This window comes from Phacochoerus africanus, chromosome 2, assembly GCF_016906955.1.
Source record: "Phacochoerus africanus isolate WHEZ1 chromosome 2, ROS_Pafr_v1, whole genome shotgun sequence".
NCBI classification, from domain to species: Eukaryota; Metazoa; Chordata; class Mammalia; order Artiodactyla; family Suidae; genus Phacochoerus; species Phacochoerus africanus.
The window spans coordinates 254,480,152-254,494,553 of record NC_062545.1 but is presented as its reverse complement, the minus strand read 5'-3'; the positions used below and the strand labels follow the sequence as shown (position 1 = coordinate 254,494,553).

At 37.2% G+C, this 14,402-nt stretch overlaps 1 protein-coding gene across 1 annotated transcript in view; it reads left to right on the top strand.

Annotated features, from left to right (window-relative positions):
- Window positions 1-14,402, top strand: part of SHOC1 (shortage in chiasmata 1) — an 89,745-nt gene that overhangs the window by 34,127 nt on the left and 41,216 nt on the right. The window contains exons 13-16 of the mRNA XM_047768150.1: window positions 3,357-3,476; window positions 4,443-4,619; window positions 8,665-8,769; window positions 12,242-12,420. Coding sequence (XP_047624106.1) covers window positions 3,357-3,476; window positions 4,443-4,619; window positions 8,665-8,769; window positions 12,242-12,420 — 581 coding nt within the window. The remainder of the gene's footprint in view (window positions 1-3,356; window positions 3,477-4,442; window positions 4,620-8,664; window positions 8,770-12,241; window positions 12,421-14,402) is intronic.

Here is a 14,402-nt window from a genome sequence, read left to right as displayed (position 1 = left end):
ATGATAGTTTCAAGGACTAAATGTACAATTTATTACAGAAGGTAAAGAAATAAAGCTCTTTCAGAGAGAATATGTCAAAGAAGATGTTATTGATTCATGATACTGTGTAGGGAAATAGATATGGAATATAGATGTAGATAAGTATTTTCTAAAAATTTAAAAGTGCATTTGAACTTACAAGAAAAGCCACTATTTGTAAAAACTCACTTTCTACAACTTGGCGATATAGATTTATAGTATTTCAACTTTTGCTGATCATTCTGCCATTCTTTTTTCTCTTTTAGCTCACTTTTCTATCTCAGTATTTAATAAATATGTTTTAACCTGTATTTAAGAACATTTTGCCCATCTGATTGCTTATTTTTCTTTTGAACTTTACCAAAGAGATTCTGTTTGAGTTATAACTATTTTGCATTCATTGCTTATAAACCTATCAAAGATAGTATAATATGTCATATCATTTCACTTCTGATATAAAAGAAATTCTAGAATTCTAATATTCTAGAATGTTTGATATACGTTACCCAGATGAAATAAGTACAAAAATACTTATTTGCGAGAGTTAGCATATACTTAGGTCTTACTGTCCTATATCCTATTAAGGTACACAAGATCTTGCCCCTGAATCAACTACGAAATAAGAAGTAAAATACATACCAAAAATTACTTTGAGCGTCCAATGAACTTGCTAACACTGTACTAGGTCAGGGTTCCCCATGGTGGGGCAGCTGATTGGGACAGATTTATGACAGAAAAGCAGAAAAGAATGCTTATTCTTTGTGGGCGGAATGATATGACAGCCTTTTATAGCTTTATTTAAAGTTATATTTTATTGGTCAGTGCATTTTCACAATGAAAAATTTGACAAAAATGCAGAAAGGAGTTTAAAGTTCTCAGAATTTTGTGACCTTTTATGTTTATATATTTGCCATAAATTTCTTATTATGTAATAGTTTTATATACATTGTAACTTACCTTACAGGTGACAATTCTGTATGTAACTGAGATTTTTCTAACCAATTTGTACCATAATTCAGAGCATAATTTCTACATGAAAGAATGAGCAAATATATGGAATCATCTTATGAATGTGATATATAACTAGGAATTTTTTTAAAAGATTTGTTGTTTTTAGGCTTGTGAATATTTTTAGATTCTAATCATATTTGGACCAAAAAAATAAAAAAAGGAAACCACTCCAAAATTAGAAATAACATCCTTTTCTGATTGTTACGCTTTTGATATAATAAGGTATATTAGCAACAGAAAATGAGAGAAAGCAAGAGAAAGGAGAAAAAGATACAAAGAATGATTTCTTATTTAAAAAAAAAAACAGCCATTAATTAAACAAAGGAATATTAATGTTAGGTGGGACTGCTTCTCTACTCCTGATGTTTCCTCAATTAGAATTATGTTTCTGTAAAAAAATAAAAGAATTACGCTTCTGGCCTCTTTGCCCCTTAATGCATTCTTCCCAGGGGAGTTAAAATGAATTATCTGTATTGTAAATTTGAAAAAGAATAAATTGGGCATAAGCTTGCAGGAATGAGCTACCCATAAGTAAATGGCCTTCTCCTCGGCTTCTCTGTATCAGGATCTTTCCCAAACAGCTCCGCAACTATGCAGAATCCTAGCCCAGTACAGTATAGTCTGGAGCTGAGTAAGTTACCCTGCCTAATTCTGGTATTTAATTAATAAGCTTATTTGACTCTCAAACTAAGCTCCTTTCACCACCTTAGCTTTTATTAGTAACAAAGGTAATATTTTGGTACATATTTTACTTCTTATTTTATAGTTGATTCAGAGGCAGGAAAGAATGGTACAACTTATTAGGCCCCCTCAAAAACTTCAATAATTAGTATTATTTAATCATAGTTATTTTAATTATTTATAGTTAATTAAAAGTGTACTCAAAAATAATAACAATCTGGTTTAGGGTATTTACTCTATTTTTTTTACCATGTATATAAAACTTACATTAAAATGTTTTAAGATGGTAATGTGTTTCTAAAATCATCTTGTAATCATTATTAATGGCAGTATTGCTATCTAGTTTATATAACTCTAATTTTAAATAAGTTACATATACATTTTAATCCTCTATAATGCTTACAAAAGAAGGAAGAAAATTACATTTGTTGAAACTCTGTGCCAGGCACTAAATCACTTATTGGAGGTAAATATGATACTGTCGCTGACCTTGAGAAGCTTACAGTGTAATAGAGTAGGCCGGGCATGCAGATAATTTCAATACAATGTGGTCAGTGCCAGGAAAGTATTCACATTGTGCTGAGGAAACAAAAATGAGAAGCATTTTACTGGCCTGAAAGTAGACTGGGCAGTTATAAGGGTTCTTACAGAAAATGCCTGAGAGCTAAAGGGTAAGTAGGAAGAAATACCTTTATTAACACAGGATGGAGGGAGTTCCCATCTGTGTGGCTCAGTGGAAATGAATCCAACTAGTATCCATGAGGATGCGGGTTTGATCCCTGACCTTGCTCAGTGGGTTGGGGATCCGGCATTGCTGTGAGTTGTGGTGTAGGTCACAAGACGTGGCTCAGATCACACGTTGCTGTGGCTGTGGCGTAGGCCAGCAGCTGCAGCTCCGATTAGACCCCTAGCCTGGGAACTTCCACGTGCCATGGGTGCGACCCTAAAAAGCAAAAGGAAAAAAAAAAGAAAACAAAGGATGGAGACAGATAGGGCCTGGGGCATAGGAAAGAATTTGTAGCAGAAGGAAGGGTATATGCAGTCACAGAGAAATGAAGTAGAGCAGCGTCAGGAACCATCCTTGGTGTTTAGAATATTCAAAGTAGATATATTAATCCACATTTTACGTATGAGGAAACTGAGGCTAGTGTCAGAAGTGGGACTGAAACACTGATCTGATGTCAAAGTTCCTTTTTTTTTTTTCTTTTTGCCATTTCTTGGGCCGCTATCACAGCATATGGAGGTTCCCAGGCTAGGGGTCGAATTGGAGCTGTCACCGCCGGCCTAAGCCACAGCCACAGCAACACGGGATCCGAGCCTCATCTGCGACCTACACCACAGCTCACAGCAACGCCGGATCCTCAACCCACTGAGCAAGGGCAGGGACCGAACCCGCAACCTCATGGTTCCTAGTCGGATTCGTTAACCACTGCGCCACAACGGGAACTCCCTCAAAGTTCTTTATTACTAGTCTGCTTCCTACCCAGCAACATGTTAAGTTCATTGACCTAAATAGCTGTTCAATTTAATACTGATGCACTTCAAAAAACTTTTAACAATTATAATCGTACTTGTAAGAAAGCATTTTAATCAACACCAAGTTTTCCTGAACAATGCAAAATTAATGTTCCCAATAGAACTTCAAGATAAAGAGGAACATCCTTTGACTCTCCAAGAAGACAGTCCTACTGTTTGTACTAATAAAATTCTGGAGAAAACAGATCAGGAGTGGAAAGCAGATGATGTCATTGAAATTCAAGCATCAGGTATGCAATATGCTTTTTAAATGAATTCAAATTAGGTAAATTTGAAAGCCCTTTCCTAGGTATCTAGGATATACCTCATTTTCCATATAATTTTCTTCACTTGTTTTAGATATTTCTTCATTCCATTCCTACTTTCAAGTTATTTCCAAACCTGGAATGCCTCATTCACTGCCTCTGCCCCTCCCCACTGCCCTACTCCAGTCCATTAGGTGTTATTTGCTCCTTCATTTAAACTGCTGCTTCCTTACATTCATCAGACGAGAGCAAACTGCAACTCCTCAGACTCAGACTCTTCTGCCCAGTCTGGAAAAATGAACTGCTAGTGGCCGTGCTCTCTGCTGTCTTACCCACTACCGGTGTGATGTAAACAAGTTACTGTTGATTCCTATACTGCTTAAAATTATTTTATTTGTTCTGCTGTAAAGAAAAAATATTCTTTGACTCTCTAAAGAACAACCTGCTTAACGTCATCATGCTCATTGTTAAAATCCATAAGGAAATATGACACTAGTCCTTGAATATCATTTCATTCTTTTGGTTAAATTTTATTTATGACCTTTAGATGATAACGCAAATCTTTAAATATCGATATTCTAGTGGAAACTAGAAACAAGTTGTCATTGTTATAAATGTGTTCGGCTTAAGTTTGCAAGCTAATAGTGGAGGGAAAAGAAAAAAGTTGATTCTCTTTATATGGCTCCTCATACTTACCCTGATGAATTACTAACTAAATAAATCCTTTCTCATAAATAGGATGGCCATAAAATTATACTAATTCTACGGAGGGATAATTTGGGTTTTTTACTAATTTGTTTAGAATAACTGTCCTAAAATAAGCCGCTATACAATCTCATGAATAGAGTTCAGGTTTGCATGAAGAAAACGAAGAAATATGTATAATTGGCTTGTCAAAAAGAGGATACCAGCCTTATAAAAACACTGCCTTTAGTTCTTTTGTTTTTGCAGATAGCCAATGCCAAGCATACTGCCTACTAGAAGCAGCAGCTTCTCCTATCTTAAAAAAACTTGTATGCTTCTGTACTCTCCCTGATGCTAATTGGAAATTTGCCACTGTCATTTTTGACCAAACAAGGTTCCTCTTAAAAGAACAAGAAAAAATAATAAGTGATGCTATTCACCAAGGTGAGTGCAAATAAAAGTCACATTATTTAGAAGTTCCCGTTGTGGCTCAGTGGGTTAAGAACCCAATATAGTATCCGTGAAGATTCTGGTTCTATTCCCATCATTGCTGCAAACTGAGACATAGGTCACAGATGTGGCTCAGATCCTGTGTTGCCATGGCTGTGGCATAGGCCTGCACCTGCAGCTCCAGTTCTACCTCTGGCCTGGGTGCTTCCATATGCTGCAGGCTATAAAAAGCTATAAAAAGAAAACAAGAAAAAAATAGTCACATTATTTAAGAGGATATTAATTTATGGATTATTGTATTAAATTACGGAAAATGAACATAGAAAATGCAGAAGTTGGAGTTCCCATTTTGTGGCTCAGCAATTTGTGAACCCAACTAGCATCCATGAGGATGTGGGTTCAATCCCTGGCCTTGCTCAGTGGGTTAAGGATCCGGCATTACTGTGAGCTGTGGTGTAGGTCGCAGACATAGTTCTAATCTAGCGTTGCTGTGGCTGTGGTATAGGCTGGTGGCTTCAGCTTTGATTGAACCCCTAGCCTGGGAACCTCCATTTGCTAGTCATGGATGGAGGCATAACTGTAATTCAGCATATGGCACCCACAAACCAATGCTGGAGGATCAGCTAAGCAAGGAAAAAAGATAAGAAATACAGGTAGCTCTTGCTTTTTATGTTTGCTTTATGTCACTTTGATTTTTATGAAAGACCTACATTAGTATCTGTTTTCACTAACTGAGAGAAATCAAAACAGATTTTCATTTTTATGAAAAAAGTAGTTGGTTCTTCATTTTACTCTGTTTCAGCTCACAAAAAGTTTCACAGGTACGCTTTGTTTTCAGATAGTAGGGGAAACCTGTATGATCTGGCATTGCTTCTCAGTCAAGCTATATATATATATTATTTGGTGGACTCCTATTGCAGAAACCAGATTAAGTCTATTATTTTCAGCATCTGAACCACTTTTTTCCCTTCCAAGAGGAGGTAGGGTGTATCGAAAAGTAAATATTAAAGTCAGTCCTGGACTTTTTCTTCTGGCTAAGATGGAGTAACAGGGATTGGATTTACCCTCCTTCCAGAAATAGCAACAAACAGACAAAAGGACAAAAAATAAATGAAACCAGTTTTGAAAACCCCAGAATCAGTCAGTGAAGCAAGCTGATTCCTGAGAGACAGGAAACAAGTGAAGTGAGCCCCTACCATTGCTCTAGCTGATTGCCTTGAAAGAATTGCCAGAGGCAGAGCCCAGTGGACAATCTGAGCTGAAGAAACAGAGCTAAGAATCCAGGGAAACTAAGACAGCTAGGGTTCAAAGGACTAGACTATTAGCAGAGAGCTTCCCACGCATTATTCCGGAAATCTGTAGTGATTTTCCCTCAAGTATTCAGCAGAGTACTGATCAGAGTAGATGTGAGGAACCTACCTGAGGTTGGGGAAACAAACCATCTGAAAGGATTAGAGGGAATAGTATTCTACATTCACACAGGGGCAGGAAATAATGCCTGTCTCCACCAGCCAGACTAGAAAAACTCATAATTTGGGGCATATTGATTACAGTACTTAGAGAAGTCTTGCCTCAGTAGTGAGGAATAATTATACCTAGATTTAGCACTGTTCTGGATCTGCCTTAAAAAATTATAAAAGCAAGACCCAAAGGATCAAATTGTTTCCAAGGAACTTAACTGCATCCCAGAACAAAGCTTATGAGGATTTATATGCATACAAAAATATCTAGCACGAACAAGGTGAAATTCACAATGTTTGACATCTGATCAAAGATTATCAAGCATAACAAGAGGCAGAAAGACAAAACCCATAAGGAGAATAATCGATCAAAACAAACTCAGAACTGAAAAAACTGTCAGCATTATCAGAGAGGGACACTGAAACTTATTATAACTGTATTCCATACGTTCAGTAAGCTAGAGACATAAAAAAAGATGCCATCGTACTTCTGGAGATTAAACTACAATGCATGAGATGAAAAATGCACTGGATGGAGTTATTGGCAGATTAAATATTGCAGAAGAAAAGTTTGGCTAACTTTAAAGCATAGCAATAGAAACTATCTAAAATAAAGCCCAGGTAGGTAAAAGAATAAAAAAGAAAGAAAAGAGCATCAGTGTGCTGTGAAACAGCTTCCAATAGCATACATACTAGCATTAGAATTCTCAAAGGAGAGGCAAAAATGGGGTAAACAAAAAATATTTGAAGAAATAATGACTGAAAGTTTTCCAAATTTGGTGAAAAGTATAAACTGACAAATCTAAGAAACTCAATGAACCCTGAGCACGAGAAGCATCATAAAGCTACACCTAGGCATGTTATAATCAAATTGCTCAAAACCAGTAATAAAGAGAAAATTGTAGGAGCAATCAGAGGAAAAAAATACATGCTGCAGAAAAAGCAATGACAAGGATGACATCAGATTTCTTGTCAAGAATAGTGCAAGTGAAAAACAGTGGAGCAACATCTTTAAGACTCTGAAAGAAAAAATCGTCAACCTATTTTTCTAGACTAGGCAAAAATATATTACAAAAACAAAAGTGAAATAGGGATGTTTTAAGACATACAAAAGCTGAAGGAATTCATCAGTTGTAGACCTGCACTATAGGAAATATTGAAGAAATATTCGCCGAAAAATGAGAAAAATGGTACCAAATCTGTTTCCCTGCTCTCTTTCCTTCCTGGTCATGTTTTTTTTTTTTTGGTCTTTTTTTTTTGCCATTTCTTGGGCCACTCCCGTGGCATATGGAGGTTCCCAGGCTAGGGGTCCAGTCGGAGCTGTAGCCTCCGGCCTATGCCAGAGCCACAGCAACGTGGGATCCAAGCTGTGTCTGCAACCTACACCACAGCTCACGGCAACACCGGATCGTTAACCCACTGAGCAAGGGCAGGGATCGAACCCCCAACCTCATGGTTCCTAGTCGGATTCGTTAACCACTGCGCCACGATGGGAACTCTCCTGGTCATGATTGACTTGTTTCTATGAGTCTTTCCAGGGGCTGGATGTATTACCTATAGCTGGTTCTCCTGTTGCTTCTTGATTCTCAGTGACCACTGATTATTCGCTTTTGATATTCATTGATTTTATATCAATAGTTTCAAATTTCTTAGCAGAACTTTTTTTGGCCACCCATGGCATATGGAAGTTCCTGAGCCAAAGAAAGAATCCCAGCCACAGCTGCAACCTATGCCGGATCCTTTTAACCCACTGTGCCAGGCTAGGGGTCAAACCCATGCTGCCACGGAGACAATGCTGGATCCTTAACCTGATGCGCCATGATGGGAACTCCTGAAATTCTTTATTCAAATAAATATTTAATGGTATTCCAATATATAAAACAAAAAAGTAGGGCTTCTCTGGTTAAATTGGGCCTAGAAGCCCGTCTTTTTGGCCCTACTCTTGCACGCAGTAAAATCTAACCCATCATCTTCAATAAACTCTGAAACTCCACGGAACATATTAATTAGATAATCAGCCTGTCCCTATGAGTACCTCTCTTGTTTGAGTCATATCTTTGGACAAATATTCCCAGATGTCCACCTCCAGTTCAAGTATTGCTTTATGATATGATCCTCCACCTTTATCTAAATCAGTTGGCAAGTTATGCGTTTAATGTTCTTTTGGTTCATAACTGGGAATCATTGACCTTTTCCCCACAAAGAGTAGAAATAATTGAACAGTCTTTGGAAGCAGCAAAGCTCTAAGGTTAGCTGTCTGGGTTGGAATGCCAGCTCTAGAGCTTGGAATGTACAAGCTCTAAGGTTAGCTGTCTGGGTTGGAATGCCAGCTTCACCATTTATTCACAAATTGACCTTGGCCAGTTACTTAATCTCATTAAGACCATTTTCTCATTCATGAGATAAAGATAATAATAAATTTGTCTGATAAGATTATTGTTGTAGATTCCAGCTTATATACAGCCTGGCACATAGTAAGCACTCAGTAATAAATGTGAGCTATTATTATTAAGCGTTCTGATATATATTCTAAAATTCTAATATATATCCTGTTTTTACATATATTTTTGTTTACCTAGGTAAAAATGATGAAAGAGAAATGATATTCAAGGATGCTGCCCTCTTACATCTTTTGGTAACAGTTAGAGATGTTCTTTTAACATGTAGCTTGGACACAGCATTGGGTTGGTGTGAAAAATTTTTATTTCCCCTTTTCTTCCTATTGAAATATTTCATTTGAAATAATGTTTACTTTTCTAATTTCCTTTTAACTTTTTCTAATTACTAATAGACTGATTCCTAATAGCCTTATATTTGATTGTATGATCGTTATCACGCATTGCTTTTTAATGTAAGATGACTCATTTTAGGTCCTCATTGAATATTTGCAGCTTTGCTAGATGAAATATAGCTAAATTATTAGTAGTAGGATCTTTTGCAATTTCTTTTCTTTTTTTTTTTTTTTTTCCTTTTTAGGGCCACACCCGTAGCATATGGAGGTTCCCAGGGTAGGGGTCCAATCAAAGCTATAGCCACCGGCCTACACCAGAGCCACAGCAACGTGGGGTCCAAGCCATGTCTGCAACCTACACTACAGCTCATGGCAATGCTGGACCCTTAACCCACTGAGTGAGGCCAGGGATTGAACCCTCATCTTCATGGATGCTGGTTGGGGTCGCTAACCACTGAGCCATGATGGGAACTCTTGCAATTTCTTTTTTAGTTGTGCATGTAAATTAGGGTGTGAATTGCTTGAGTATTAAAAATCAAACAATTTTGAATGTATTGAAAAATTTTTTTAATTTTGGGAAAATTTTTTAAACTATTAAAGTATCTGTCTTACTACATTACTGCTTTAGGCCCCTTATTGCAGAATTATTTAGACTTCTGTAGTAATGGTACATTGATAGGATTATGCTTCATAATTTAAAGTTTCTAGAACCCATTTAAAATATAAAGTGAAAATAATTTTTCTCTGACCTATGACCCAGATGTTTTCTCTTATCTCTGACCACCAGACAAATGTTATTTCTCTAATCCAAGGTTTTGATAAGGATTGGGCAGCAGTGAGTTACAATTATACTCCCTCTGCATCACTGGGAGTTATAATCCTTGGCCATTTATTATATTAGTATTATCTGGCCAGGTGTTGTAACTAAGTTATAGCTGCTTTTAGAAAGCCCAACATGATGCTTTCCCTTTCTTTTCTAATTAAAGTGTTCGAGTGTTGATGCTGGATCAAATTGTCTTATCTCCAGTTCCAGACCAGTAAGGATTGGAGGCTATAGCCCTAGTGTACAGTACTCAGAACTAGTTTAATGTTGTGTTGTCACATGGCCTTCTGTTTGTCACCTGTCTTCATTATACTTTTTGGCTTCCATAGAAGATTGTCAATCCTACCAACTAGACTGACTATTAAAGCATAGTAGTGAGGCTGAATATCAGAATCTAGAATATCTGGGCTCCTGGGGAAAGTACAGTGTGCCTCACTCTTGCACAGTACTTAACAATACCTTGAATTAGAGGGATAATAATATTTATGGAGGATTGCTTGTAGTGTATTCAACTTTAAGTACTCTTCATTTTACAGTAGGGTTAAGTGAGACCATTGGGAGCTATATACTTAAACTGAATTGTTTTCGTTCCTCAAAGAAATGCATTTGCTAAATCATACTCGGGCATTACTATTTGGCTACCTTGAAGAATACTTATAAAAGTAAAATCCTTGCTGGAAAACGTAACTTCTTAAGCCCTAGGTCTCAGGGCATAGTGAATAACCTTGCTTGGACATTTTTTTGTGGAAGGGTTTTTCACTCCTCTAAACCCCTGGAAATCAAAGAGCAAATTAGGTTGTCTTCCTTTCTTTCTTTGTGAATAGTGGCAGAAGAAGAAAGGTCCATAGGGGTCTGGCTGCCTTCCCTGGACCCAGAATTCTGTATTTTCTCCCAGCATCCAGTTTGCTTCCTCTCCCAAGTTAGCAAGGTAACAAGTTTTAAGGTTAAAGGCATGGAGTTTCACTTCTGGGCTTTAACCCAGAAATAAATTCAGTATTGTGTCATGGGAACTGTAGTGGATGGAGATGTATAGTAATGGCATAAAGGATGGTGACTGTTACCCTTTCAAGCTGAATTATTTTTAAATAAGTAAGCATTTGCCAAGTAAATGAAGTATGAAAGGGTATTGTAGGCAGAATTAAAAGCCCAGAAGAATGACTCAGTGGGTGTGTTGCAAACAGTTCCATGTGGCTAAATTGAAGAGTACAAAGTGGAAAACAATGAGAGCTAAGCCTGAAGACATAAGAAAGAGCCAAATCATGAAAAGCCTTTTAAGCTACACAAAAGAGGTCCGTCCCTGTTCTGTAAATGATAGGGAACCATGAAACAGGGAAGCTATTGGATCAGGTTTATCTTTCAGAAAGTTACATCTAATGGCAGTATGAAGAAGCAGTGGGAAGTTTGGAGATTAGGAAGCAGAAAGAACATAAGTCAGTCTCTGCCCATCATTCTAGCTGTATTAATATAATATAGAATCAATGTGCACACAAGATAAAAATATGTACATGAGCATAAAAAATTTTGATTACTGATTTCAGGATACATACACATGTGCCCCTCAATAAGTTCCAAAGAAGAGGAATAATAAAGATTTATGATAATATCTAAGACAAGTAGAAACTATACAGAAAAGTTGTAAAGTTTTCTCTGCCAAGAAATTTTTTTAAACAGTTACCAAAAATACCTTGGGGAAAGTAAAGCAAAATTATAAAATTATTTGAAAAAAATATTTATTTGGTAGATTTTAAATGCCGTATTTTCAGTCTTACTATTGTCCATTTCATGTGTCTTGGATTGAGCCAAGTCTGTTAGATACTGCTATGAGTTTCTATTCTTTCTTGCATCTCCTATCATTTCTACTTTTTGTTTTTGCTGTTGTTTTGGATGCAGGAATATAAATAATGACTATCTTCATTGTGTTTTATAGAACTTAACATTATAAATATCTTTCTTTGTCTCCTTTAAATATCATTGGTCTAAATTGAGAGTCTACACTTATAGAACTAGCATGTAAGTGTTTAGGAAGAAGACAAAAACATTTAACAAACCAGAAGGCAGGAAAGGATGGGAAATATTCAGAGACTATGTAGAATAGGTCCAGTTATATTAGCATTATGTGGCTTAAGAGACATTTGGTATATATTTCTCAGCTTCACTTAATTTTAAGGTTTTTGTTAGTTGATATCTTTAATCAAAATCAGAAAAGTAGTTCTCGTTGCGGCTCAGTGGTAATGAACCCGACTAGTAACCATTAGGATGTGGGTTTGATCCCTGGCCCTGCTCAGTGAATGCGGCCTTGCCATGAGCTGTGGTGTAGGTTGCAGACGCCGCTTGGATCTGGTGTTGCTATGGCTGCTGTGTTGGCCAGCAGCTGCAGCTGCAGCTCTGATTTGACCCCTAGCCTAGAAACTTCCATACGCTGTGGGTGCGGCTGTAAAAAGACCAAAAAGAAAAAATAAAAATAAAAAAATCAGAAAAGTAGTAAAGGAAAATTTAACTGCCTCTGCTTTGACTTTTATTTCCTTTTAGGTTTTACCATGGCGTTTCTAAAAGAATAAAAAGACACGCTTTTCTCTTTTTTCCTACTTTTTTTTTTAAACAGGATATTTGTCAAATGCAAAAGATATCTACAAAAGCATTTTAGGCTCCTATTTGGATGACATTTGGCGACAACTGGAGATTATATGGTTTATTAGGGAAAAAAAGCCTGATACCAACTACAGGTTACAAGAATTGGAAAGTCAGATACTAAATTGGATGCAAAGTGAACAGCAAATTAAGGTTAGTACTGAAATAAAGCAGATAACAAAAATCAGCTTAAATAAGAATTGGATAGAAGATAAAATTTTGTATTTAACTTGAAATTATGAAATAGTTTTTATTTCAGTATACTATTTGGTCCTTTGAGAAGTTTTCGCCTTAAGTAAGCTAACAGGACAGAATCAGACCCAGAGAAAGTATCATTTGTATCATTATTCATATGTCTTGAATTTTAAAAATACTTTAATTTTATTATACACAGTGTTCTATGGATTAGTCCTTCAAATCTCAAAAATTTTGTATTCTACTTAAAAGTTCATGAACATATACCCACAATAAAACTATAATAATTAATTTTTAGATATTGAGCCAGAATCTGATACAATTCTTTTTTTAAAAAAGCAGTTCATTCATTCCTTGGATTATATTGGAAATTTTTGCCCACTCTCCCTCAAGCATTGAAAGAATTTGCATGGGAGTTCTCTTGTAGTATAGTGGGTTAAGGATCCAGTGTTTTCACTGCAGTGGCTTGGGTTTGATCCCTGGCCCAGGAACTTCCATGTGCTGCAGGCGTGGCAAAAAAAAAAAAAAAAAAATTTCATAAATAAAGATTTAAGAGAAAATACTTTTTAAAATCTTTTAAAGCAGAAAAGCATCTGAAATGCTTTACACTAAATATGCAAATAAATTTGGCCTTTTTCTTCGTTTTTCTCTCTCTCCCTCCTACAGTTTTATCCCCAACTCTATGGTTACTTGGGTAACTTGCTTAAGTCTTTAAAGTGTATTAAACCAATTAGTAAGAAATTTAAAAGTGGGGAGTGATGTCAGCATCATGACAGGATGAGATGCTCTCTTTGTCTCTCCCCTTCAATCTACAACCAGTAAAACATCCACAACTCAACAAAAGTGCCTCTGCCCAACACACCAGAACACTGGAGCATTCTACACATCTATACATCTCAAGGTGGGTGGAATGGAATACATAGAAGAGGTAGAACTTGGGGATCAGCATAGTCAGTCACTGCAGTTCCAGCCCCTGGGCTGTGGCAGCTGAGCCCACAGACCCAGAGAACCCAATAGCAGCAAGGGTGGTAGCACACGTGACCCCAGCCTCCCACTTGCAATGGAGCCCATAGCCACAAATAACTGGGCAGTAGTGGCAACAAAAGCCTGTAACACACTCCAGCTGCAGAGGGGCCCGCAACTCTGGCTACCCACCCTCCAGCTGCAGTAGGCGAGCCCAGAAACCTGACAAGACCAGACCAGGCAGAGGTGCATGTGACCCTACGTCCTACCCCCTGCTTTCCTCCCCACCACAGTGACAGAGCCTGTGACTAAGGGGATCCCAGATGAGGCCACCAACTTGGTACCCCAGGCAGTGACACCAGTGATTCCAGCAACAGCAAGGCACCAACAACCGTGGAGGCACAAGCAGTGATAACTTGTGCCCTGGGTGACAGTTCTGACAGAGACTTTGCGGGGCAGAAAGTGCCAATACAACCAGAGGCAGCCCAGGTAACAGGAACCAAAAACTTGTTCTATGGTGCCACCTACTGGAAAATAAAAGAAAGGCCTCTAATTTGTGAATTGTTCATTAGAATCAAGTAAAAACAATTATTTTTACCTAAAGAAGAAAGTTGTTCACTACTTCAAATGTGCCAGCTGAGGAACAACTTATCAAGCACCATGAAGAACTACAGTAACACTGAATCACACAAACGAAATGACAGTTCACCAGAAACCAAACTTAAAGTCATGGAATATTGCAATCTGACTGATAGAGAATTCAACATAGCTGTCATGAAGAAATTCAACAAGGCACAAGAAAACTCAAAGAGGAAGTTATATGAGCTCAGGAATAAAATTAATGAACAGAAGAACAAAGAGACTGAAACTAAAAAAGAACCTAACAAATTCTGCAGCTGAGGAACTCAATAAATGAGATGAAGACAGCATTAGAAAGCATTGAAAATAGAGCATATCATATAGAAGAGAGAATTAGT